The 26,278-nt window shown below is 35.9% G+C and overlaps 7 protein-coding genes across 9 annotated transcripts in view; 2 read left to right on the forward strand and 5 right to left on the reverse strand.

The window, feature by feature from the left end:
• The window catches only part of LOC111809668, a 5,785-nt gene extending 4,583 nt beyond the window's left edge, over positions 1-1,202 (reverse strand). For both annotated transcript variants that reach the window (XM_023696048.1, XM_023696044.1), the window contains exon 1: positions 1,010-1,202. The gene's annotated coding sequence lies outside the window, so the exon portion shown is untranslated. The remainder of the gene's footprint in view (positions 1-1,009) is intronic.
• Positions 1,203-1,689: 487 nt separating this feature from the next.
• On the reverse strand, positions 1,690-5,801 carry LOC111809636. 2 transcript variants are annotated; one of them, XM_023696010.1, is made up of 2 exons: positions 5,682-5,801; positions 1,690-2,590 (listed from the first exon to the last, which is right to left on the reverse strand). In XM_023696010.1, exon 2 carries the CDS (start codon positions 2,568-2,570, stop codon positions 2,037-2,039), a length of 534 nt encoding a protein of 177 aa, XP_023551778.1. In that variant the 5' UTR covers positions 2,571-2,590; positions 5,682-5,801; the 3' UTR covers positions 1,690-2,036. The 2 variants fall into 2 exon arrangements, with proteins under 2 accessions (XP_023551778.1, XP_023551779.1); XM_023696011.1 differs by lacking the exon at positions 5,682-5,801 and adding an exon at positions 5,440-5,643.
• Positions 5,802-6,609: 808 nt separating this feature from the next.
• Positions 6,610-8,246, reverse strand: LOC111810309 (non-specific lipid transfer protein-like 1). Its single transcript, XM_023697002.1, has 3 exons — positions 7,915-8,246; positions 7,755-7,820; positions 6,610-6,907 (listed from the first exon to the last, which is right to left on the reverse strand). Exons 1-3 carry the CDS (start codon positions 8,228-8,230, stop codon positions 6,855-6,857), a joined length of 435 nt encoding a protein of 144 aa, XP_023552770.1. The 5' UTR covers positions 8,231-8,246; the 3' UTR covers positions 6,610-6,854.
• Positions 8,247-11,593: 3,347 nt separating this feature from the next.
• Positions 11,594-12,160, forward strand: LOC111809749 (21 kDa protein-like). Its single transcript, XM_023696155.1, has one exon. The coding sequence runs from the start codon at positions 11,594-11,596 to the stop codon at positions 12,158-12,160; it is 567 nt and encodes a 188-aa protein (XP_023551923.1).
• A 2,313-nt stretch (positions 12,161-14,473) lies between these two features.
• On the reverse strand, positions 14,474-17,470 carry LOC111810062 (hsp70-Hsp90 organizing protein 3-like). The gene is made up of 7 exons (XM_023696608.1): positions 16,426-17,470; positions 15,860-16,148; positions 15,514-15,599; positions 15,201-15,424; positions 15,060-15,126; positions 14,923-14,982; positions 14,474-14,840 (listed from the first exon to the last, which is right to left on the reverse strand). Exons 1-7 carry the CDS (start codon positions 17,317-17,319, stop codon positions 14,727-14,729), a joined length of 1,734 nt encoding a protein of 577 aa, XP_023552376.1. The 5' UTR covers positions 17,320-17,470; the 3' UTR covers positions 14,474-14,726.
• A 1,200-nt stretch (positions 17,471-18,670) lies between these two features.
• On the forward strand, positions 18,671-22,567 carry LOC111809740 (NADH dehydrogenase (ubiquinone) complex I, assembly factor 6). The gene is made up of 2 exons (XM_023696140.1): positions 18,671-18,804; positions 21,437-22,567. Exon 2 carries the CDS (start codon positions 21,459-21,461, stop codon positions 22,368-22,370), a length of 912 nt encoding a protein of 303 aa, XP_023551908.1. The 5' UTR covers positions 18,671-18,804; positions 21,437-21,458; the 3' UTR covers positions 22,371-22,567.
• A 372-nt stretch (positions 22,568-22,939) lies between these two features.
• LOC111810491 (auxin-responsive protein SAUR32-like) lies at positions 22,940-23,377 on the reverse strand. The gene has a single exon (XM_023697199.1). It carries the CDS (start codon positions 23,375-23,377, stop codon positions 22,940-22,942), a length of 438 nt encoding a protein of 145 aa, XP_023552967.1.
• Positions 23,378-26,278: the final 2,901 nt, after the last annotated feature.

A 26,278-nucleotide genomic window follows, 5' to 3' on the forward strand; every position in this document is an offset into this window, starting at 1 on the left:
CCCCCCCCCCCAATCCACCACCCTTCGGGAGCCAGTATACTTGCTAGCACACCGCCTCATGTCCACCCCTCTTTGGAGCTTAGCCTCCTCGTTGGCACATCGCCTGGTGTCTAGCTCTTATGCCATTTGTAACAGCCCAAACCCAAGCCCACCACTAGCAGATATTGTCCTCTTTGGCCTTTCCCTTTCAAGGTTCCCCTCAAGGTTTTTAAAATATGTATGCTAGGGAGAGGTTTCCACACCATTATAAAGAATGCTTCATTCTCCTCCCCAAGTCACAAACCTGACCGAGAACACTCATACACTTCAGTTCGTGTTGAGCAACCACATTACTTTACAACGTAAAACATCCAGCAATTAGATTTCAACAATGACATGCCCTTACAGCAGCCCAAGGAGTCTAAAACAAACCCAAACTTCTATGATTAACAGATAAAAGCATCTTTACTTACTACAAACTTCTAAGGTGGATCAACTATTTGGCACTAAAAACACAATGATTTGGAACATTTTAATTCATACACTTCAGTTCTACTATGAATCAAAATGTTCCAAATCCAAAGCATCCCAATCCATTCATACATTGAAATACCACAAACTACTATGTTCTTACAATAAGAACTTCTGAAGTTACTAATTCTATTCAAATAAAATGCATCCAGTTTGTGTAATCACCCAAAATCCAAATTACCTCAGCGAATGCTCTGTTCCCTTTGCCATTTTCTGAGTGATTCAGAATAAAAAAATCACTTCAACTACAACTCATATGTTCATAGTAAGCTCATAGAATTAAGATCATACAAGAAAGCGATAATTTATTAACTGATGCTAACAACTACCGTATTTAGAAACTGCTAAGAAAATGAATTGTTCCAGAAATTAGCTTCACCGAAATGGAATTTCATGAAAATTAAGCTTCCAGTGACTACCGAGAAACGAATTTGAAAAGGAATTAAGTTGCTGAAAGAGTAATGCGTTGAAGAATTCATCAGAGAGATAGTGACAGTACCTGAGGAGACGGAATTAGTAAGGAGAAGATTTGAGACCGAATCTTAGTACCATCGGAAGTCTGAAACTGGAGTGATGAGATTCCGGCCGGCAGGACTCCGGGGAGAAAAGGACGGCGGATTGGAGGAAAGGGAAAGGTAGCCGAGTAATTGAAATACAACGGCGATAAATTAGTTGACTACTTGGTTTGTCGAAGGAGGATGTAACGCGGAATTCGCCTGCATTTTTCTCCATCACGTGATGTGCACGTGGTTTTCATGTATCATTTTGGTGTGAAATTTTCCTTTTTCTATTTAAAAAAGTTGAAATGATATTTAATTATTATTTTTATTTAATTTCTATTATTAAATTAATATTTTGTACTTAAATTTATAAAGGTTATATCTATTTATTCTTCATATTGTAACAAAATTAAATTATTATTTCTAAACTTTCAAATATATTTAACAAATAAACATACTGATAATTTAAGAACCTATTGAACAAAAACACGAAAGTTTAGATATTAAATTTATGTATATCAAGAGTCCGTTTTGTCTATATTAACAATAATTGAGTCAACTAAGCTCATTTTAAAGTTACGAAATCTGTTACACATTAATATTTGTTCAAAGTAGATGATATAAACTCTAATATTCAATCTGCACACAACAAGATCAAGCAATAGACGTTGAAGGGTACTCTCTAATCGGGTGATTTCAATAATAGACGCACGTTGGCAAGCCTCTCGTTAGGAAGAGTTCACTCATGAACCGTCTTTATGAAGGGTACGAGGAAGAGTTCACTCATCTAGTCGAACGGATTTGAACCGTAGTGAATGACATATAAGTACACCCATAGAGCCTAAGAGAAAGGCTGGCCAATACGATTCAAGAAACAACACACAAAATTGAATCAAAGGAACCCCCAACAGTCATGTCTTGGGTTATTTCTGTTGGCTAAATCAGTTTTTTTCTTTCCTTTTCTCGGTGAGAACTTGAAATCACAATGTTCTCAGTACAAGAGAAGATTCATTGCAGATGGCAATCCTACTTCTCGACCGAGCTCGAGCTCAATTTCTGCCGAGCTTGACGGTTACAGTTTTCGAAACTTTTTACGAGATGAGCACATTTCAAAGAGTCATTGGGATGATCTTTGTAGCATTGAAAGCAAGCTTCACTCTCAGCCACGCATGGCATGGGCTTTTGGTAAGGGAGCTTGAACTCCTTGTCATGGAGTTCCTTTGCCCTTTGAGTAACTTCCTGCACCATGTTGTCCTCCTGCTTCTGCAACTTCTCGACAACCCTTTCGCTCTCTTGCAGGATGGATCGGATTGCATCTAGCTCTGGATTGGCAGAATGCACGGGCGGAATTATGGGAAGAAAGAGCGGAGGAGCTTGGTGAGGCCATCCATCACTTGTGCTTCCCTTGAGCATCCCAGAATCATCAGATACATGTTTCTGATCAACCTTTACTTGGGGTTCCTTCGTTCTGTTTCTTCTCGGTTTTCTTTTCGGTTTTTCGGTATCATCAATTAACATATTAACAAGGTTTGAACTAATCTGAATGGAAAAATCACCCATTATGCTCCTAGGCAGACTACCTGAAAAGCAGGACAGGAATCATATTATAATAACAATACACCAGTAGTGATTTTTAGAAGAGTTAATTTCATCCATGAAATTACGAAGTTATCTAGTTATTAATTAAAGATGAAAGACTACAATTGCTAAAAGAGTGTTTATATTTACACCAACAAAGAGCAATAAGAATAACCAAATCCAAGAAACAATCAGGTGTCCAAAAATTCAACCATTCCGCACACTCCAAAAGAGTCTAAAGAACACCCTGGAAAACGCAAGTCACAACATCTTCTTGGAACCATGAAAAGGGTAGCCCACAAAAACATTAGTAGAATTTCATAAACTGTAGAAGGCACAACAAAAGACCCGCAGAAAGTGTAACGGCCCAAGCCCACCGCTAGCAGATATTGTCCTCTTTGGACTTTCCCTCCCGAGTTTCCCTTCGAAGTTTTAAAACGTGTCTGCTAGGGAGAGGTTTCCACACCCTAATAAAGCATGTTTCGTTCTCCTCTCCAACCAATGAGGGATATCACCATTCACCCTCCTTCAGGACGTGCATGTACGTCTTCGCTGGCACTCGTTCCTCTATCGAGTTGATGTGGGATCTCACAAAAAGTATCCACGATATAAACCCAAAGGGGCATGAAAATAAATGGCCAGCACATTAAAAAAAAAAAAAAAAAAAGAAACCTTGAGATAAACATCCTTCCAAATCACCGAATAAGATTACACTAGTAGTAGAAAAGGAGTCCAGACTTCAGACAATATCCAATTATCCGCGATGCAATATAACATTTTATCACAATTAATGGATTGGGGACGTAGTAATTTCAAGCCGATTGTCTCTGCAGTGACCAATCTCGAAATCAAATAAAAGCACATAAATGATATCTGTCCTCTCTCTCTAAGGAAGTCAAAAATTTGCTACACACGTCCTACAACTGCATTCTCTTGTAAGGGTTTAATCCAACAATATAGTCATTAACAATACAAGAACATAGGCAAATAAACAATTATGGTGCTCCTTCGAACTAAAGTGTATAATGTATCCACGCTTGACATTCATCAAACACTCTTCACGTTAGAAATGTTTGTAAAGAATTCTACAACTGCCAAATGCTAATTGAGCGCTTTAGGCATGTGGCAGGCACTTGTCTGAACATAGTTGGATATGTTCAGAGCATTTTAAAACACTGTAGACACAAGACCCTTGTAAACTTTCGCCAAACAAATTTTGTGTCCCAACTCCTAATTGCTTAGAAAATAACATGTCATTGTGTTCGTGTTGCATATTGACCACATCCCATGTCTGCGTCTAGGTCCATGTTTCTTAATTCAAATTAAACACTAATATCTTTTAAACACAACCATATTCATTATTTATCAATCACAAACACAATAATAACACCTCTAGATACAAGGGCAAAGAAAGGTCAAAGGATAATATCCTCCATCAAAATTTTGCATCATCAAAAAAAAAAAAAAAAAAAAAAAAAAAAAAAAAAAAAANAAAAAAAAAAAAAAAAAAAAAAAAAAAAAAAAAAAAAAAATTAATGAACTAAGAAAATGATTAAGTGTACCATTGCAAAATCTTAGTGCTTGATCAAAGCCTAAAAGAACAGATAGAGACAGAGAGATTAAAACCAGAGTATACAGAAGACCTACGTCAAAGTTGATAAACTAACAAAGCCACTAGAAGTGTAGAAAAAACTCTTTAAGCAGATCTCAGAAATAGTTAAAGCCGTAGTCAGAAGGACAAAGAAAGACAACTCTGAAAGGGCTTTTTCAGTCTAAATGTTAGCACAAATACCAAATAGAAGATTAGAATGACCAATTAATGCATTTTCCGGAGAACTAGAGGACCTATGAAAACCAATTCAAATTGGGTAGTTGCCAAGTAGCTGAAAATCAATATTCTACCGTAGACATCTCAAGGACTAACTAGCCAGGGGACAGTTTTCTTCTCACATTGACTCCCAAATCTAATATACAAATGGACAGTCACGTTGTTTCCCAATTTGAATCACGTGAATTGAACGGTAACCTCAGTTCTTCATTGACAGAAAATAGCATGAATGAGTGAAATAAAACTTTCTGGGGGTTATTGTAACCGCTCAAGCCCACCGCTAGAAGAAATTATCCGCTTTGGCCTGTTACATATCGCCGTCAATCTCATAGTTTTAAAAATGCATCTGTTAGGGAGAGGTTTCCACACCCTTATAAGGAATGCTTTGTTCCCCTCTCCAACCGATATAGGATCTCACAATCCACCCCTCTTGGAGGCCAGCGCTCTCGCTGGCACATCCTCTAATGTTTAGCTCTAATACCATTTGTAACACCTCAAGCCCACCGCTAGCAAATATTGTCCACTTTGACCCGTTACGTATCGTTGTCAGTCTCACGGTTTTAAAACACGTTTGTTAAGGAGAGGTTTCCACGCCTTAAAAGAAATGCTTCGTTCTCCTCTCCAATCAACGTGGAATCTCACATTTATGAAGTTATTTTGTTTCTGGCTCTATAACATTTGGATGCCAAATAAGCCAGTAGGATATTAAATCTTAGTAGATAGCCACTATGGATTGAATTCATTCCCTGCCCTCACTGACCACAAGATGGTTTACACAAATACACACTAACAGACTTGTCAAGCAAAAGGAGATACCAAGTGAAACGAAATTTGATTACAAACCAACACAAATGGAACCAACATCCAAAATCAACGAACATCTAAATATATCATAAATTACAGACCACATCCACATCCACTGGTCCACCATAACCTACAACAGAGGGAAAACAAAAGCAGCTATCTAAATCGTCCCATTTTCAAAACCCACCGCAATAAACTCAGATTCGCCTAAACATATACCACTGCCAAACCCAGAAACCCTCCAGCAATTATCGCTAAATGGAAAAGGACGGTATTCAAATGCAATTGATAAACCACAGAAGACATCGGATAAACAAAATCTTCAAAATGGAACCCATAACAATGGCATAAACGCTAGGGCACCCAACAGAAGGAAGATCCAGGAATCAATTCTAGAAAATGGGAAATGAAACGACGATTGATTATCAGATAAAAGGAAGGTAATAAAAATGAATGCACACCGGTGACGATCACGGCTCCGTCTGCAGCAGATTCAGAGTTGGAGAAGGTAAGCCCTAGTGTAAAATCAAATCCTGTAAAACGAAGCACAATACAGAAACAATCGTGCTTGCTTTATTTTATTCCGAGAAAATAAAATGGTTTATAAATTCAATTTCTCAAAATAACATTTTTTAGATTTTGAATTTTGAATTTTATTTATAATAACAATTTAATCTCAACATTTTAAAATTTTAAATGTCAATTTTTATTATTTAACGATTTAGTTTATAAACATATTGAATTCTTAATTAGTTTATTAATCTATTTACAAGAAAAGAAAATTCATTAAATCTTAATAATAGTTTTTACTGTAAAATTAAATTATTATAAAATTATAAATTAAAATTTAGAAACTAAATTGTTATTTTTTTTTTAATCAAATGTGGTTTTTAACCCAAAAAAAATAAAAACTTTAATAAATATATATATATTATATACTAATAATATATTTAAAATGCATTTTAAACTAAATACCGACATTATATTTTATATGATTTTTACATGAGTGTTAATAATCTATTCGTACATTAATCATATATTTGAAATTGCATCTTTAAAGTTAAAAATATTGACATTCGTTAATATTAATTATATTTTTTAGTATTAAATTAGTTAAATTAGAGTGATTTTTTTGTATGTGTAAAGACCGGTAGAGCGTGGGCACTTAAAAATAAATCTTTAAATTTTTAATTTTATATTTAAAATATGTTTTTAACTTATTATTTTCAATTAATCGAAAATAGGAAATTAAGGGCATGGAAGAAAATAGTGTCTAAATTAAATAAATAATAAATCTGTGTCTATTTAATTAAAATTTTAGTTAACAAAATAAAAAATGTTTATTTATTGACGTATTAAACATTTTTTTAAATTCAATAAATTCTTAAATATAAAATTGAAATCTTGTGAACTAGATTTCGAATCTTCGCGTATTGTAACTCAAATATAAGACAATTACATTAATGAAAAAGTGATAAAATCACTGAGACTACGAGACCATAACTCAAATCAAACAAACAAATGTTTTCAAATAAGCTACTTTTCCCTTGCTTTTAACCCCTAAACTATATAGAAAGTTGATCGACGCTAGTTACTTGAACACGTTCAATCGGTTATGGACGATATCTGAGATGCTAATAAAAGATGAGGGAGACGAAGAACAAGAGCAGAAACGTAAATCCACCGACTGTTCCAAAAAAAATCATTAAATATTACTTCATAACCAAAAATCAAATAACACATAATGTAAATATTTCTAGAAACATAAATTAAAAATGGTTCATGATATTATATTATAAGATTTTAAACCTACAATTTCATTTCTAAAATAATTAATTTTTTTTAAAATAAAAACTAATTGATCAATTAAATATAATTTTAATTTTATATCTAATAGAACAAAAAAAATTAATTTATGTTTAAATCAATTTTTAAAGTAAATCACTAAATTTTATAAAATAATAATAATAAAAAGACATTAATTGTTTTTTTTTTTAATAAAAAAAAAAGTCATTTTTCATTAGCTTATCAATTAAGAAAGTGGGACCCAAGTTTGGTTTGCTTTGAAAAATCATATAATGAAAGGAAAAAAAGGGTTTCACATTAAATTTAATCTTCCAAAAAAGCCCTTTGATTTTTTTCCTAAAGAAAAATAGTTTTTTTTTAAATTTTAAATTAAGGGTATTAATGGAATTTTAAAAAACTCAAAATTTATTTTTATTTTTTTAAAATTAAATATATATATATATTTTTTTTTTGTAAGTTTATAATATTTTCTAGACAAATAAAAAATTATTAATTTAACTATTAAAATACTATTCAATAAAAATAAAAATAATTCATAGTCCCTAAATCATTTAGATATTTAGCCTAAATTTAATTATTATTTTAATTTCTCAAGGTCAAGGTTGGTTGACTGAAAAAACCAATTAATTTATTCAGAAAGAAAATCCAGCTGTCAATATCATAAAAAAATATCAACGAAAATAAAAACGTGAAATGACGAAAATAGCCATCAAGTTGGAAAAATTTACCTGCCGGTAGAGATGGAGCACCGTGCGACGGAGCCGGAGAACCGTGTGACGGAGCCGGAGCACCAGCTGTAAAATCAACGGCGGAGCAGAAAAGAAAATTCAGTCAAATAATCAATCAGAGAACCAAATTGAGGAAAATCGAAGGAATCAACAGTCGTACTTTTGCACTTGGCGAGATCGACGGGAACGCCGCAGGCCTTAGTGAGATGGAGAGCGTCGGAGACATTAACGCCGATCGACGAAAAGAAATCCGGCGAGGTGTAGAGGTTGCAGAGGCAATCGAGCTGCGTCGCCACCGCTTCCTTTATCGGATTGCAGCACGTCGCCGGCGGATTATTGGATTTCAGGAACTCCGCACAAGTCGCTAGCTTAGAAGCACAGTCCGGCTGCTGCGCCTCCACGAATCCGACGGCCGCCACCACCACCACCACCACCGCCACCGCCACCGCCACGACGGAAACCAAACTTCCGGCCATGTAATCTTTCCTCCTTCTCAATTCGTTTTCGCTTCCGTGTTGTTTCCGAGTTCTCTGTTTTCGGACTTTAAAAGAAATCAAAACCAGAATTTACTCCTAACCGACGCACAACTGTGAAAATTGACTTGACTTGCCGTGGGAAAACAAACAAAATACCCACGCGATTACTCGGAGCGTGTACTTCACGTGCTTTTCATGATTTTCCCGCCTTTGACCAGGTCGTACCTATTATTTTTTATTTTTTTTTAATTCTAATTCCTTTATTTTATTTTAAAAGAAAAAAACGAACTAAAAATTTTGCTGACCATTCTCACACGTTAGGTTATTAAATTTTTTAAAATTTTAAAATTTTAATTTTCTATTTAATAAATTTATGAATTTTAAAATGTTTTTTTTAAGATTGTTTATAAATTGGGTTGATGATTAAAATATTTTTGGACCCAAGGTTGTTTAGTTCGTTTATTTAATTTTTTATTTTTAATAAAAATAAAATATTAATTTATAAAACATCTATTTATTTATTTTCAAGCGTTTAATTTATATCTGAAATTCATTTTTAATATTCTATTTTGAAAAAATGTCTAGAATAATAGTCTTCTAAATAATTAAAAATATTATTTTAAAATATTGTTAGGAGAGTAAATAATAAATATAAAATATAAAATTAATAATTACACGTATATATAATTGTATTATAAGTAAAAATGTATATTTTAAAATTAATAATAAATTAAATTTCAATTTAGTTTTGGAAACCATGGTTTGTTTATTTATTTAAACTTAATTCAACTTAAATAACTTAATTTTTTTATTTTATTTATTTATTTATTTTGTTTAAAGATCGCTAATGTCTAATAACCTTTAGAATTTTCAAATTTAAATCTAATATATGTATGGTGCGTAATAAAATAAATAAATAAAAGTCAAATAAAGAAAAAATCGATATTTTTCCACTTTCATTAAAATATCTCCTAAACCCGGTCCCTCAATCTTTTGGATTCTCTCAATGGTCGGAGAAAACTAATTTATGGGCTTAATTGTAAATGTTAGGTAGATAGGATCAAATAATGAGTTCTAACGTGATGTCATGAACTCACATAGGTTAATCTCGAGTTCAGGGTATGAGTTTCTACTCAGGTGAGTAACTTCACTACTGTTTGGGTTGGATGAATTGTTTGAAGCATGAATGGCGTGTGGCATGTGGCATGTGCTACCTTGTGATTGTTATGTTCGCTTATTATGTTATGATGTGTTGTTATGATGAAGAATGTTATGTCGTCACGTCATGTTTACTCGTTATGCTATTGATGAATGTGACATATTATGAAAGTATGGTATGAAAAGAATGATGCCATGATTTTAAAACTATGGGGGATTTTATGCATATTGTGTGTTCACGTGCATCGGGATACTTCTCCGTTATGATCGATACAGACACGTAACTTACAATGTCTATGTTTGTCATGACGTTATGATACGGTATTATGTACATCATAATACTATGCACGCTCCCTTTCCTTTGTGGTATACCGATTGCGTGAGTGTATGCTAGTTGGAGACCAGGAGCATGGGTACGTATACGAGCTCACTTGGGAGTTCATGTGCGCGTGCATGTACGTCCATATTATCTTATTAAAATTATATAAATGTGTAGAGGTTAGATAAATTATTTATCTATATACGTGTCTACATTCTAGAAGAACGTATATTCAAGGTTTTTTTTTTTTTCACTTAAATGCATATATTTTATCATTATTATTTACTCAAATAAAATATTTTCCCATTTAAATATATTTCTTATCTCGAGATTTCGAATAATCGAGATTGGACTGCACTTGACTACGATGTTCTTGGTGTGATTATCAACAAAATGACGTCTCTCTATGATTATCTCCAATTCAGCTTGGTATGTAAGTTTTGGTATTTTCTTGCATTGCGTCACGAACACCAACGATCCATAATTACTTCCAAGTTTCATCAACTACCTATGCTCAATGTTCCCTCAAAAGATGGTCTAGAAAAGCAGCATTGCTTATACGATCTCACTAGGAACATAGTTCGCCCGGTTGACTTCAAATTTTGCTTTAATAGAACATTGTTCATGCGTGAAGAAGTTTAGGGTATGACTCGATATTGTCCACTTTGAACATAAGCTCTCATGGCTTTGTTTTGGGCTTCACAGAAGGCCTCATACCAATGGAGAGTGTATTCTTAGATTATAAACCCATGATCATTCCCTAAATTAACTAATGTGACACTTTCATCTAACATCCTCAATTACCGATGCTCATTGTTCCCTCAAGAGATGGTCTTGAAAAACGACATTGTTTATACGATCTTACAAAGAACATAGTTTGTCCGGTTGAAGTCAAATTTTACTTCAACAGAAGGTGTTGTGGTTTTTTTTTCGGTTGGTTTGATCATGTGTGAAGAGACACTCAGTATGTTTTTAATGTGTTATTCAAATTGTAATAGTTTTGTTGGCCTAAAATATTAATTAAAAATGAACGTTTTCTTTTTAAATTAAAAAATATAGATATTACCATAAAAAACTAATTGAAAAATTGAAAAAGTACGAAAGTAAGATTTCTTTTGTAATTACAAAAAATAGATATTAATAAGGCGTATAACTATGAGGGTGTACAATATGTCTAATGCCCGAAGCTCACCGCTACCAGATATTGTCTTATTTGGGCTTTCCCTTTCGAGCTTCCTCTCAAGGTTTTTAAAACGTGTCTGCGGTTTCCACACCTTCATAAATGGTCTTTAGTTCTCCCTCCAACCAATATGGATTCTCACAATCCACCCTCTTCACGGCCCAACGTTCTCGCTAGCACTCGTTCCTTTCTCCAATCGATGTGGGACCCCCACTAAATCCACCTCCTTCAAGGCCCAGCATCCTTACTGACACACGGCCTCGTGTCTACCCGTTGGGGAACAGCCTCCTCGTTGACATATAGTCCAGTGTCTAACTCTGATACCATTTACCACCGCTACCAGATATTGTCTTCTTTGGGCTTTCCCTTACGGGTTTCCTCTCAAAGTTTTTTAAAATGCTTCGACTAGGAAAAGGTTTCCACATCCTTATAAAGAGTGTTTCGTTCTCCTCCAACCAATGTGGGATTCTCAGAGTATGGATCTACATATTCACAGAGATCGAGAAAAAAATAGATTCCATGACAGACAAAGAAACACACATAAAGGAGACAACCTCGAAATTACGAAACAATCTAACTAAAAAAAATCAAACCTAGATCTAACTTTATCTAGAAACATTACATGGAATCTTAAACTTATCAAAATAAATAAATAAATGGAAACTTCCCCTTAATCAAAACCGACCATTTGTAGAGACAACGGGAAATGGAACCCTCAGTTCTTCCAATCACAGCCATTCTCTTCATGATCTTAATCAACCAATCATATACTGTTGCAACTCAACCAATCAACGACACCCAATTCATCAAAACCACTTGTCAAACCACACCCTACCCTGACCTCTGCCTTTCCTCCCTCTCCGCCGACGCCTCCGCCATTCACGGCAGCCATCGTCTGATGACTATCGCCGCCCTCGCCGTTGCTCTCACGCACACGCACGATGCCTCATCGACCGTCACGAGCCTGGCCAAGTCGAATGCCTTAACACCGCGAGAGGGTTATGCTTTGAGTGATTGCATTGAGGAGTTTGGAGATTCGATAGAAGAGCTAAAGATGGCTGTGGAGGAGTTGAAGGGTAATGACAAAACCCGACTTGACATTAAGGATATTCAGACGTGGGTAAGCGCTGCTCTGACCGACGACAACACGTGCATGGATGGGTTCGCTGAAGACGCCATGAACGGTAGCGTGAAGGAGTCGGTGAGGGCATTGGTGGTGGATGTTGCTCAATTGACAAGTATTGCTCTCTCACTTGTTAGACAACTGAAGTGAGTGAATCAAATAAATGTGGTTTTATGATTAAAATTGACAAGCATTGCTCTCTCGTTTTGGATTATTAAAATTAATTTGTGAGCAAATATTTAACGATATTTCTTGTGTTACTATTTTTTTAAAAATTTTAAACTCTTGTTTTCATAATATTAATGTAATAAAGCTTAATTATAGTTTAAATATATATATATATATATATATATATATATATTATATCCTAACAACATTTGTAAATGTCCATTCATAAATATGTCACCTTTGTAATATTAAATTATATAATAATAATAATAATTTATCTTTGTCTCCATTTAAAAAAAAGAAATCAAATATCATTACTAACCGGTGTGATTCTTGACTGTGATGTTCTTGGTGTGATTCTTAACAAAATGGTGTCTCTCTACTATTATCTCCAATTCAGCTTGGTATGTAAGTCTTGGTATTTTCTTGCATTACGCCACAAACACCATCGATCTATAATTACTTCCAAGTTTCCTCAACTACCCATGCTCATTGTTCCCTCAAAAGATGGTCTTGAAGAGGAGCATTGCTCATACGATCTCACTAGGGACATAGTTCGCCCCGTTGACTTCAAATTTTGCTTCAACAAAAGGTGTTGTGGTCCCTCTTTCGGTTGGTTGATCAGCGTGATAGACACTCGGTATCGTTTTATTCAACCCTTTTTCTGGGACTGTGATTTATCTTCCTCCGATTGGTACATATGATGAAATTGAGTGGATTCTAGGCCCACATAATTAAAGCAATACTAACCAAAGATCCATCATTATATCCAAACGATTACATGGTTGTAGGTATCTTTGGTACATATAAAAGATTGTGTCTGATAAGAGCAAATGATAAAACTTGGACGTATTACTACCCAACACCAAAAATTCCTTTTAATGATATTAACATTTGTAGTGATACTATATATGCCACAGAAAATGATTTGAATGTTTGGAAGGTTGGAAGTTCAAAACGGTGAGGATGGAAGTTCATCTACTTCTATTTCCGTAAAGATGGTCCATACAAAAAGTATCAGGTACATAGCTACAGCGTATATTACAAAGTCTTCAAAAGGAGAGCTATTGGTTGTTTTGAAGATATTAGACTCTGGAGAAGAACAATTCGAGACGGTCGACTTTGAAGTTTACAAACTTATTCATGAGAATGAAGATAACATACGAAGGGCAGTAAAGGTGAAGAGCTTATGCTATTTTTATTGGCGATTCTCAATCCATTTGTGTTTTAATTAAAGAATTTCCTGGATGTTTACCAAATCGTATATATTTCACCGATAATCGTTACGTTAATCTTGTTGTTGGGAAATTAGATGGAACTCAAGATTTAGATATGTTCAACTTCGAAGATGGAAGCTTTAAAGACCATTACATAGCAGATCCTGCTATGGATCATCCCAACTATATGCTAACTATATGCTCCAAAGCTGCTATGGATCATCCCAACTATATGCTTTGGATGATTTAAACTAATTTGGGAGCAAAGATCTAGAATTGTTGTTTAATTGTGTTGCCATATAGACTGATAGGGAGAGGAGTTCCATTAGGTTTAAGTTTCACCATCTGACTTTTTGAATCAAAGTAGGGACGAGCCAAAAAAGACACCTCCAAACGCTTTACGCTCAATCATTCCGGATAACACTTGCATCCTCGTATTACCGGGTTGTACAGCCAAGAACGTAGGTCCACACACTTTCATTCAAGGACGAGAGTAGTTTCACTCATATTTTTATATTTTCTCTAGTTTTATTACCAATTTTGTTGCAACACAAGTCGATATTGCGAGAAGATTGCGAGTATATTCTCGCTTAAATATTAATTTGTTGATGCTGTATTTGTATCATTTGTTCCATGTCTTGGACATGAACTCAAAAGAAACTAATATTTATACACATAATTTAAGTGAGGCTTAGAAAGAACTTTAATTTATAACATAGTTATCTATAGGTTCAATTAAAGACAGAACATTATAATCTTGAATGGTTGTGATCCTTGAAAAAGATATCAAAAGACAGTCCTTATATGGGACTTGTCCTACTTGTAAATCTAACATTCAAACATTGCTACGGGTAATAGAAATCCAATCAAATCAAACCATAAATTGAACTATGCTCAAATCCTAAGGCACCAAACAAGACCATGAAGTAAAATTGTAACCCTAAAGATCACTAAATGTAGCCACTTTTTCAAGCTTTTAATCACATAAGGAGTTAAAATCAAGAACGAGATGAAAAAAGCTGAGAAGAAGAAGAAAGAAAACTGTGCAGTACTCAATTTTGAGCCAAAACTTCGGCATACAAAACAATCATCTCGAGCGTACGTTACGAAATTTGATTCATGATTCAAAATGGAACACCAATGTACTGTGCAAGGGAAAGGAAACTAAGGATCGAAACCATTAATAAACAAAAAAGACTATGCAAGAAAATTATTTCAACTTAAAAACGGGTCTATATCAATAATTCCAAACGATACACACAATCCAAACTGCACTTGAAAATTTTAAGAAATCATTCTGACCGGTAATAGTAAATGGGGTTGCTCTGTGTTCATCTCATTTGGACAATTCCTGCGCTAATCAGCTTCTGGATCTTGTTCATCACCATTGGGTTCTTGGTGTGTTCTTGAGCCGCCTTTGGATTTTCCTGGAAATCAGTCAATACCTACAAAGGACCCAAAACACATGCATCAAACTCAAGAATTATGCACAAGCACAGAACAAAGACCGGTAAGATCTGAACATACCTGTCTCATTACAGGATCTGTGAGAATATTTTGGATTTCTGGGTCTTGCATTGCCTTGGCCTAAAGATGAAGTTCATGTCAGACCAATTCAAGAAACACAAAGCTGACTCTCAACACGATTCGAAAACACGATTTACCTGTCTTTCCTTCAATTCTTCGGGGGTTAAGTCACCACGGCTCGCCTTGTTGACCTGTTCTACACATCTGCAATCGAAGTTCTCAGCTTCAGTTAAGTGGAATTTGTTTCCTAATCCCGCATTCAAGTAGACAATGCTTACCTTCTAATACCATCCAGTAATTCTTGGTTTTTAGGGTCATGTTTCAATCCCTCCTGGTAAGTTTCCATAGCTTTTTCGTATTCTTTCATGAAAAATTGAATTGCACCTTTCCTCGTGTAACCCTTCACAAACGTAGGATCAAGCTCAATGCACTTCTCTGCATCCTTCAATCCCTCGGGCAATGCACCCAACTTAGTATAGCAAGCCGCACGATTGCTGTATGCCTGTAAAGAAAACAATACATCAGAACACATCTCACCATAAGGACGGAGCCAATTTCTTCAGAGTTCAAAGACATAGCTAATGTACTGACCTTTGCGTCCTTGGGGTTTCTTCTCAAGGATTCTGTGTAATGTTTCACGGCTTCAGGATATTTTTGCTGCTTAAAATACTCATTGCCTGTGAACAAATCAGTAAGCATCAGAAGTTAAATTGGAATATGAGACATCAAATACAGCCAAAGGTCACAAAAACAAGAATGAAACGCTTAAGCAACAGATCCTGGAGTATGTTCTTGCTACAATTTGCAAGTTACCCAATTGCTTTAATCAAGTAATATCTAAAGAATAAGATCTTCTACAAACTCAATCCATTCGGCTCTATCAGTAAAATTTAAAAGCATAAGAAGGAACAAAACCACCTGGGGGAGAAGAGCATACCTTTTTCCCGTTCCTCATCAGCTATTTTAGGATCAAAATACTCTTGTTGCTCTAAGTCCTTCTTTGCTTTCTCAGCATCATTAAGTTTCTTCAGGGTGTCAGGATTTCTATGCTCAGTAAGAGCCTTCTGGAAAGTTTCAATAGCAATATCATAATCCTTTGAAGATTTAGCCAATTTTACATACGCTGTTCCTTTCCTAGTCAAAGCCCTTGCAATCATCTTAAAGTCTGACCTGAGCTCCCTTCCCCTCTCAACAGCCTTATCACAATCTTTAATACAATCTTCGTACTGCAGAGAAAGAACAAGCATAGCTTAATAACTCGCATTTCTAAATGCTTTCATGGGGTAAAAACAACTATGAGGTGGGCATCTCTTTTTCTATAGTCTTCTGAAAGAGCCCTCTGCAAAATAACTTGCAATCAAAATTTTCCTTAGCCTAAAGTTCAAGGCCCATCAATCAGAAACAGACGATTGACAAATGTTTGCATAACATGCCTAACGTAATATAGAAACGGAAAACAATCATGAAAGTTATCAGCATTTAATCATACGTAAAACCCATTACCTTTCCCATCTCCAAATAGACAGCAGCTCGATTTGTTAAGAAAGAGATGTCCTCATCGTCCAACTCCAATGCCTTCGAGTAATGGTTAATTGCCTTCTCGAAATCCTTCTTTTTGTAAGCCGCATTGCCCGCCTCCTTCTCCTTCTGTGCCTGCAGCTTCTTCTCCTTAGCCTCCTTCTCATCCTCCGTCACTTCCATAGGCTCTGGCTCTGGCTCTGGCTCTGGCTCCTTCACCGGCTCGGCCTCAGCAGCTCTTTTTCGTTCCGCCGGCGGAGAGGAGGCCTCAGGAATATCGCCTTCCTCCCCGGCCGTATTATGCATCTTCAAGTTCAGCAAAACCCCTAACGCAGCCATCACCCTCTGATCCTTCAGATAAACATTGATACTATTAGGGTTTCTCTGAATCTCCTGCATTATATTCAAAAAATCCGGTTGTTGCAGAAAAGCCCTAGTCGTCGGATCAGCGGTCAGTTTAGCCCACATCTCAGGTCCAGAGAAAACATTCGCGAACGGATTCGGCGGAGGCGCTGGCCGCGACCTAGATGCAGCAGACTGAGCATCAGCCAGCCCGGATTTCAACGCCTCATTGCTAGGATCAATCTCAAGCCCCTTCTTATAAGCCAATACAGCCGCCTCATGTTCACCGAGACCGAGATGAGCCGCACCAAGACGGCTGTAACCCTTAGGCCAGTCCGGCTTCAACTCAACGGTCTTCTCTGCATCAACCAACGCCTCAGAATATTGATGAAGAGAAGCATAAGCCGCAGATCGATTGGAATAAAGAACGTGATTGGTAGGAGCAAGTTCGATGGCCTCGGAGAAATGACGAACAGCGGCGGAGAAATCCCCGGCGGAGAAAGCCGCATTACCCTTGGCTTTGGCTTCGTCGGCCATGGAAAGTAAACCGATCAAGCAACAAGAATTGGTGAGAAATCTGAGAATCCGGAGGAAAAATTGCAGTAATCGGGGAAGATGAAGATCTTATAATGCCGAAGAATTCCGAGAGAAGAACCCAGAGAGTTCTCGTTTTATTTTCGGAGTAGAAAATAACTTTTAGATTTCTCGAAGAAGTTCTCGAATGTTCGATTGCCTCGTAAAATTGGGGTGTTTGGAAACAACTGCTACTTTATCCTCTCCTGGAATAATCAAATATAGCCTATTTTGAGGGTAAAATAGACTTTTCGGAAATTTGATTCTAATTATATTCGTGTTTAAAAAATAAATAAATAAATAATAATTCATTAATTTTTATTTGGTTATTACATTTTTAAAATTAATATTTTGATCCTCAATTTCAATGTTGATTATTCGGATTTGAAATTTAATTATAATTAATTTTTGTTTGTAAATAAATAAATAAAATTTAATACAGAATATATTTATTTAATTTAACTTATTTTTATTTTTAGATTTATCTGATATTGTAGTATTCAAATTCAAATTTTTAAAAATTAAGTTAAATATTATATTATATTAAATTTATTATAATATTTTGTATATATTTTTATAAGGTTAGGGGAGATTAAAAACCAAATTTATAACTGATTGTAGTATATAATTTCAATCAGAGGAATATATGGTTTGGGTTGGATTGGGTTGGATTGGGTTGGAGATTTTTTTGACCTAGCCCAAAAGTTCGGGTTGGCTAGAGTAATCCAACCCAACCCGAAATTTTTTACTATCTAAACCAATCCGAACCCAACTAAAAATAGAGGGTTGGGTTGGGTTGTCAATTTTTTTTTAAGTTTTATTTATCCACAACAACAATGAGCGTTGTAACATATTAACATAGTTAACATTGTCATAAAACTAAAGACAACTAAATACGACATTTTTTAGGATTGGTTAAAGTAACAAAAATACATAGATCATGAAATTAAATAAACAATAATTTAGCGTATTGTATATAACAAAAATAAAAAATATATAAAAATATTTTAACTGAAATATGCTTATTTATACGTTACCTTAATATACTTTTATTTGGCTCGGGTCAACTTGAAGGTTTTGCCCATGAACCCGAAACCGAGGCGATTTAGTTTGGGTTCAGAAAAAATAAACCCAACTCAACTCTTATAGTTCGGGTTGGGTTGGTTCGAATTGTCGGGTTGCCGGGTTTAATATACACCCCTAATTTAGTGTTTCCGGTGTAGGCTCCAAACGGCGTCGTACAGATGCTCAAATCGCATAGATTGGTTGGAGCTTCGAAACGTCGTCGTATAGCGGCAGTATTGTGGCAGGAACGTGCCCGATATGCCTCCCTTGGGGCTCTTCGTGGGGTTTGAACGCCGATGGTCTTTGGGTGCTCTCTCTATCTCTCTCAAAAATTTTGCAAGCTTGTTCTTGACATTAAAGACATTCTTCGATTACCAATTTGGAGTAAGTTTTCCTGCAGCTATTATTTCAAGATTTTGTTTTTCGTTCACTTTTTTTCGTAGTTTTCTAGAGAGATCTTGTATGCATCCTTTCAAATTTTTATGTTATCTTCTATTTAGCTGCTTGGTTTCGTAATTTGGATCGAGGGTAATGGCTGTAACTCGGAACGATGGTGTATTGATGGAATCTATTGGATGCACATCAAGTGTTTGCTTTAAGTACTGAATGAAATAGTATAGATTTTGTTGTTTGATCTTCAGTTTGGGTTAATAAGGAGGAGTTACATGGGATTCAATTTCTTTTGATTTTCTTTTTACCCATTTTAATCTGTTCTTGTTAGCATTACTTGAATTCATAAAACTTAATTGATGTACTGTACTTGTCAATTGATAGTGCAATTGTTAGCACGTTTCCTTTTCCATTTTCTGAATTGATAATAGATCTTGAGTTCTGTAATACCTGAGGGGTGTTTTAGGCGTAAGGAATTGAGGATTGCATCACCTGTAGGAATCACAGTGATAAGAGTTTCAGATGTTTGGAGATGTCCTATAAGGTCTTAGGTTCAAGCTTTCAGGTTGAAAACTGTGAGATCCCACATTGATTGGAGAGGGGGACGAGTGTCATTCAAGACACTGAGTCTTGAAGGGGGTGAATTGTGAGATCCCACATCAATTGGAGGGGAACGAAACATTCTTTATAAGGGTGTTGAAACCTTTTCCTAGAGGGGAATCCCGAAAGGGAAAACCCAAAGAGGACAATATCTGTTAGCGGTGAGGTTGGACTGTTACAAATGGTATCAGAGCCCGACACCAGGCGGTGTGCCAATGAGGACCCTGAGCCTTGAAGGGTGGTGGACTCCAGGCGGTGTACTAACGAGGACGTTGGGCCCCAAAGGGGGGTGGATTGTGAGATCCCACATCGATTTGAGAGAGGAATGAGTGCCAGCGAGGACGTTGGACCCCAAAAAGTAAAGTCCAAAAAGGATAATATCTACTAGCCGAAAAGGAAAGCCCAAAAAAGACAATACATGCTAGCGGTGAGCTTGGGTGGTTACAAAAACCCAACAACTTATTAATACCCTTGTTGTCTCCCAGTCTCTAGCTAAGAAGCATGGATATAGATACGAGATACGGTATGACATAGACACAGTGACACGTAATTTTTTTAAAATCTAGGACACAAACACTACAAGGAACCGTTTATTAAAATGGACATTTTTTAAAATATATATTATTTTTAGACCATAAGTTAATTACAAAACCACAAGTTTATTTCTTTATATGCTAAAACAGGAGTCAGATGTATTCCGCTGTGAATTTTGTCTTACATTATTATGTGTTTGCTTAGTATGCTTTACAAAATGTCTAATAAATGTTGACAAATATACTAAACCAGTTTCGGTGTGTTCTTCTAGGAATATCCTCTTTCTACTTCTTACTGTTTAAAGAGCTTAACAAGTTTTGATGGAGTCTTTTGTAATTATGATCTTAGCATGATTTTTGTTGGATTGGAGCTCCTTCTGCTTCTTTTCTGTGAGCTTTTCTTTTCCTCATGGTTCTTTCATTTTTGACGATGAAAATTTGGTTCTTTATTAAAAAAATGGCAGCTTACAGATCTATCAAGCAAGTGAAAAAGAAAATTATATTTAGATATTATCTTTGGCTTATCAGTTCTCGAGTGAAACTTGGTTCTGGATACCCTTTGACAGAGAAAGGAAGCGTACGTTTTGGTTCCTAATTTCTGGGGTTAATGAGTATTTATATACTAGAATGAAGTATTTGTATTAGTGGAGTCAAGTTGAAAATTGTAGATGCTTATAACATATATATTTGCTTCACAAAATCTGGTGTGACAGTCATTTCATATTTGCTTAGGGCTTGAAGAAAGAGATTAATTGTTTAGCACGTCGTTGATAGGCCCCCGATGGTTAAACCATATAAACGTAAGAGGGCATGGTGGAATGTCTTAGCTTTTTAACCAGCATGAGTTTTGTGGAATGGGTGTGAGATCCCACATTGGTTGGGGAGGAGAACGAAACATTCGTTATAAGGGTGTGGAAGGCTCTCCCTAGTGCCAACGAGGATGCTGGGTCCTGAAGGGGGGAGGGGGTATTGTGAGATCCCACATTGGTTGAGGGGAAGAACGAAACATTCTTTATAAGGGTGTGGAAACGGTGAAGCTGATGACAATACGTAACGGGTCAAAGTGGACAATATCTGTTAATGGTAGGCTTAGACTGTTATAAATGGTGTCAGAGCCAGAACCGGGCGATGTCGAAGGAGGGTAGACACGAGGCGGTGTGCCAGTAAGTACGCTAGGTCCCAAAGGGGGGGTGGATTAGGGTCCCACATCAATTGGAGAAGGGAACGTGTGCTAGCGAGGACGTTGGACCCCAAGGGAGATGGATTGTGAGATCTCATATTGGTTGGAGAGAGGAACGAAACATTTCTTATGAGGGTGTGAAAACCTCTCCCTAGTAGCGCGTTTTAAAGTCTTGAGGGGAAGTCCAGAAGAGAAAGCCTGAAGAGAACAATATTTGCTAGCGGAGGGCTTAGGCGGTTACAATATGAAACTTTTAAATTCTCCTTTTTTACTTTCTGTAACAAATGATAATATTATGATTATTCATTTGCAGGTAGATTGACATCTGGAATGTGATGAATGGCACGACCGCATCCAGTAGCTTACGCGCTGCTTTCTCGCACTGCGTACAGCAAGTGCGAAGCTATGACTACCATCACTACCTCTGCCTCCTGGAACTTCCCCCTTCGATGAGGAAGGCTGCATTTGCACTTCGAGCATTTAACGTTGAGACATCAAGAGCCATGGACGTTGCTACCGATCCCAGGATTGGTCTCATGCGACTCGTGTGGTGGCAGGAAGCTATCGACAAAATATACGCTAGCAAAAAGATCGAACATCCAATAGCACAAGCCCTTTCATCTGTGATATCTGAGAACAAAATAAGCAAACTGTGGCTGAAACGATCTGTCGAAGCTCGTATTAACGACGCCAGAAGGGAGGACACCGAAATTCCAGAAACCATTGATGAGCTAGAGAAATACGCTGAAGATACTGCATCAACACTACTCTACATGACCCTTCAATCCGGTGGCATTAGGTCGACAGCAGCCGATCACGCAGCGTCTCATATCGGTAAGGCAGGAGGGCTGCTTTTGTTGCTCAAGTCATTACCATATCACGCTACTCGAAATCGCCATTGTTCTTACATTCCTGTTAAAGTGGCCGAAGAGCACGGTCTGCTGGCTAAGCAGGGAGGGCATTTTGAGATACGCTTAGATTCGAGAGAGAGGCTATGTGATGCAGTGTTTGAGATGGCTTCTGTAGCCAATGCTCATTTACGTAAAGCTCGAGACTTGGCCGGGACCGTGCCGAAGGAGGCGCTGCCAGTGCTTTTGCAGGGTGTGCCTGCTCAAGTTCTGTTGGATTCTTTAAGAAAGGTAGAGTTTGATGTGTTTGATCCAAGGCTACAACGTGGAGTTTTGGGTGTTCCTCCTTTGTGGTTTCAACTCAAATTGAAGTGGTCTTCTTTGAGGGGAAAATATTAACACTAATTTTCTTTGTTTATCATGTATTTTACTCGAGAGTCGGAATTAATCATTAATAATTTGGATTAGGTACACGACTATCCGGAATGCAACTATTTAGGTCAGGTATCACACATTGAATTGGTGCATTCGTATATGTATGGGCATGATCTCTATTTAAAGAAACTGATTACCTTGTCATGGTTAATGTTCGATTATACGATTTATTACACGAAAATTTTGCATTTACATTTGTGCCCTTAAAAATGTTCTTATTTGCTTATTTTGACCCATAAAATTAACATAATTATTTTGCGTAATTTTATAAAAATTATATAGTCAACTCAGCTGAATTCGTGTTGCAAAGGATGAGTAGGGATGTGGAAGTCCTTTCCATTCTCGTTCTCGTTTCCTATTTCAACCCTCGTCTCAACCTGAGTTATTAACATAAATTTATTGATTATTAACATAAAATCTTATTTATAATTATTTATTNAAAAAAAAAAAAAAAAAAAAAAAAAAAAAAAAAAAAAGAAAACATTGGCCAATGCTTTTTGACCATCCACTTCAGTCAGTACCAGTAACAGACTCTACTTTCCACAGCTCCGCCACCGGTAGCCACCGCTACGACGGTTGCGGCAGCCGTACTCCGCCGTAGCAATGCAATTGGTAACCTCCTCAAACTCCGACACATCAACCGGAATGACGATCCGACCCGGATACTGAAACCCATAAATCCTCTCCGCCGCCTGCAGCAATTTCCCGAACATCGGATGGTTGAAGTAAATCAGCGGCACAAGATGTCTCTCCCTTTCATCCTCCAGTCCACCGACGTGCACGGCCAAATACCCCTTCGGCGCCGCCGCTTCCGGTCCGTTACGGACCCGGTTCAGCCGGGAGTACGCATTCCGGCGAGAAAACGACGCCGTAGCGAGGGCGAAGAGCTTGGAAAAAGGGTTGGAGGTGGTTCTCCGTTTGAAGATGTTGGGAAGCTTGATTTTCAATCTGAAACCTTTTGTTGTTCGCATGATTGATTTGGAGAAGATGAAAATTAGGGATTTTATAAGAAGAAGTGAGATTATTTATAATATTATTTAATTTTTATTCCATCAAATAATCCATTTTATAATCTTATTTATTTATAATTTCTTTGAATTTTAAATAAAAATTTATATTAATCTCAAAATTTTCCATCTAGAATACCAAATTCAAACTATAAGAACGTTTTTTTTTTTTTTTGTTTGGGTTGGGTTGAACTTTTGTAAAACTAAAAATCCGACTCAATTCGCACGTTTACATATTTTTTTGTTGGGTATAACCCGACAAACCAAAAATAGAGTTACAACCCAACTATAATCTACTCGATTTTTCAGATTATTATGAAAGGAAGAATATTTGATGTTTGTAGGGGATATAAGTGATGTTTGTGACTTGTGAATGTTTGATATTTGAGTTTTATAAGATTTTAGTTATTAATATAATATGCATCGTGTGAGATCCCACGTCGATTGGAGAGGGGAACGAAACATTCTTTATAAAGGGTGTAGAAATATCTCCGTATCAGACGTGTTTTAAAAACCTTGAGCGAAACCCAGAAACGAAAAGTTCAAAAAGGACATTCTCTGTTAGTTTGGGGTTAGCCAGACATAGAGTGGTGTGCTAGCAAGGACGTTGGGCTCCGAATGAGGTGGAGAGGGGAACGAAGCATTCTTTATAAAGGGTGTGAAAACCTCTCCTTAGCAGACGCATTTTAAAAACTTTGACGGAAATTTCAGAGATGACAATATTTGTTAGTGATGGATTTGGACTTTTGCATACCGGGGATAATATGAGAGGTCAAAAGAGTAATATTGTATAGTAAAGACAAATTTGTCGATAAAATATAAATATTTTTAAAGTAAAGACGAAATTTACGAGTATTCTTGTAATTTTTAATTAAAAAAGAATAGTAATTTTTAAGGAAGTGGTTAATGAACCTAATTGAGTTTAGGTAAATTATTAGGAGACACGACACATAGAATGGACAAATCCTTTTGTTTTATTCGTTGAGTAAGTAGGAATGTTAATTACTTTAAATTAACTATAAAGCATTTATAAAACCAAACAATAAACTATATGTTATATCATAAATATGGGAGTGTTATCAAATGAGAGCGAAGTTTAGTGGATTAGATTAATCTTGTAATAGCCCAAAATAATAATAATAATAATAATAATAAATAAATAAATAAATAAATAAATAAAGAAATAAAAATAATTATAAAAAAAATAGTTAAATAATAATAATAATAAATAAATAAAACATTTCGACACCTCTCTCCACTAACCTCTCATTCCTTCCGACAATTATCTCTCATCAACCCATCCTTATGGCAGGACAATTATCTCTCATCAACCCATCCTTATGACAGACGGTAAAATTCTATCTCATATTTCTTTTTACTTTATAGTTATCGTTATAAGAAATTAGGATAGATCTTCTTTCCTTTATCCAATATTTTATCAGATCATGTAATAATCAGATCTCATCTTCCTTATCCAATTAACTAGATTTTTGTTGTCAGTTATATAAATATGTAAGATTAGGCAAACAAGATTAAAAGAAATCTCTGTTGAGAGAATGAAAATCTATTTATACCGTTCAAAGTGAGGAGAGAAGATTGAGGAAAGATTTGGTAAACAAAATTTAAAAATAAAATAGGAAATATCTAATTTTGTCCGTAACAATATATTCACTACAACATGATAATAGAATATAAGATATTTAGTGAAAATAGCATTATATATATATATATATATATATATATAAACATTTTAAGACTTTTAACCATGGATCAAGGTAGATTAGAGATAATGTTATAGAGTTCAAACTTGAAACTGATGTCATGGGCTCACATAGGTTGACTCGGATTTCAAAGGACGAAATCAAACTTTCATTAAAGATATATTCGTGACAACGACTTAAGCTAGCCAGGTAAGTGACCTTACTATCAGCATGATTATATTTGATGTTGACATGTGTCTGTGGTCTGCACGTGTAATATATACTGATATGTGTGAATTATCTGTGAGTCAGTATGCTTATATTATGTTTATGTTATGTTATAACATGTAGATTGTATGATAATAATTATGGTACGATGTGTTCAAGGATATGTTTGAGATATGATACAAGAATGATGCACAAAACGAAATTTAATGATAGGAGTAAGATCCATTCATGAAACGTTAAGGTTAGGTTACATATTGGAGTGCTATGGATAGGGGAGATTGATGAAAGAATATGGTTAGGATATGGGTAGAAAGGGATAGGTTTGTGATAGATTGATAGAACGATAGCGTTAGGATATGTCCCTGTGATGATATGACTAAGGTACGTTCACGTAACGATATGATTGTGATAGGTATAAGAACGTTAAGGCTATGATAAGTTAGGGAACGATATGACCACGAAGTGTTTACGATATGACATGTTTATGATACGATATATTGTGATGTGATATGTTATTTTTAGATTGTTTTGTGTGATCATTGAGGTAATTGTTGTATGAATTGCACGTTATGAAACGACATGTTAAAAGCATGGAGCGTTATGTTATGTTTTCTAAATTGTATGTATACAACATGTTATGAATGACATGATATCACGATAAATGAAATGAAATGTAACCCTGTTAGGATTATGTATGATACGTAGACTGAAAAATGAGAATTGACATGTTAAGCATGAAAGATGATAGCGGGGTTATATTCATTAATGATAAAAGTAGAAATGTTGGGGACCTCATGCATTATGTGTGCTCATGCATTTAGGGGGATTCCTCTATTCCATCACGAAGGTATGGACATGTACATCCAATGGCAGAACAACGATCGTTATGTTTTGCATAGCGCTGCTGTGACGGTTATTAGTTCTAACGGGTGTTCGG

The sequence above is a fragment of the Cucurbita pepo genome, chromosome LG14, assembly GCF_002806865.2.
Source record: "Cucurbita pepo subsp. pepo cultivar mu-cu-16 chromosome LG14, ASM280686v2, whole genome shotgun sequence".
Lineage (NCBI taxonomy): Eukaryota > Viridiplantae > Streptophyta > Magnoliopsida > Cucurbitales > Cucurbitaceae > Cucurbita > Cucurbita pepo.

Coding starts and splice junctions, on each gene's coding strand:
- LOC111809749 (XM_023696155.1), top strand. CDS start 11,594: ATGGAACCCTCAGTTCTTCCAATCACAGCCATTCTCTTCATGATCTTA.
- LOC111809636 (XM_023696010.1), bottom strand. CDS start 2,570: ATGGGTGATTTTTCCATTCAGATTAGTTCAAACCTTGTTAATATGTTA.
- LOC111810309 (XM_023697002.1), bottom strand. CDS start 8,230: ATGGCCGGAAGTTTGGTTTCCGTCGTGGCGGTGGCGGTGGCGGTGGTG. Junction 7,821..7,914: donor CGATCTCGCCAAGTGCAAAA/GTACGACTGTTG, acceptor TTGATTTTACAG/CTGGTGCTCCGGCTCCGTCA. Junction 6,908..7,754: donor TGCTCCATCTCTACCGGCAG/GTAAATTTTTCC, acceptor TTTTTGGAACAG/TCGGTGGATTTACGTTTCTG.
- LOC111809740 (XM_023696140.1), top strand. CDS start 21,459: ATGAATGGCACGACCGCATCCAGTAGCTTACGCGCTGCTTTCTCGCAC.
- LOC111810491 (XM_023697199.1), bottom strand. CDS start 23,377: ATGCGAACAACAAAAGGTTTCAGATTGAAAATCAAGCTTCCCAACATC.
- LOC111810062 (XM_023696608.1), bottom strand. CDS start 17,319: ATGGCCGACGAAGCCAAAGCCAAGGGTAATGCGGCTTTCTCCGCCGGG. Junction 16,149..16,425: donor TCTATTTGGAGATGGGAAAG/GTAATGGGTTTT, acceptor CTTTCTCTGCAG/TACGAAGATTGTATTAAAGA. Junction 14,983..15,059: donor AAGAATTGAAGGAAAGACAG/GTAAATCGTGTT, acceptor CTTCATCTTTAG/GCCAAGGCAATGCAAGACCC.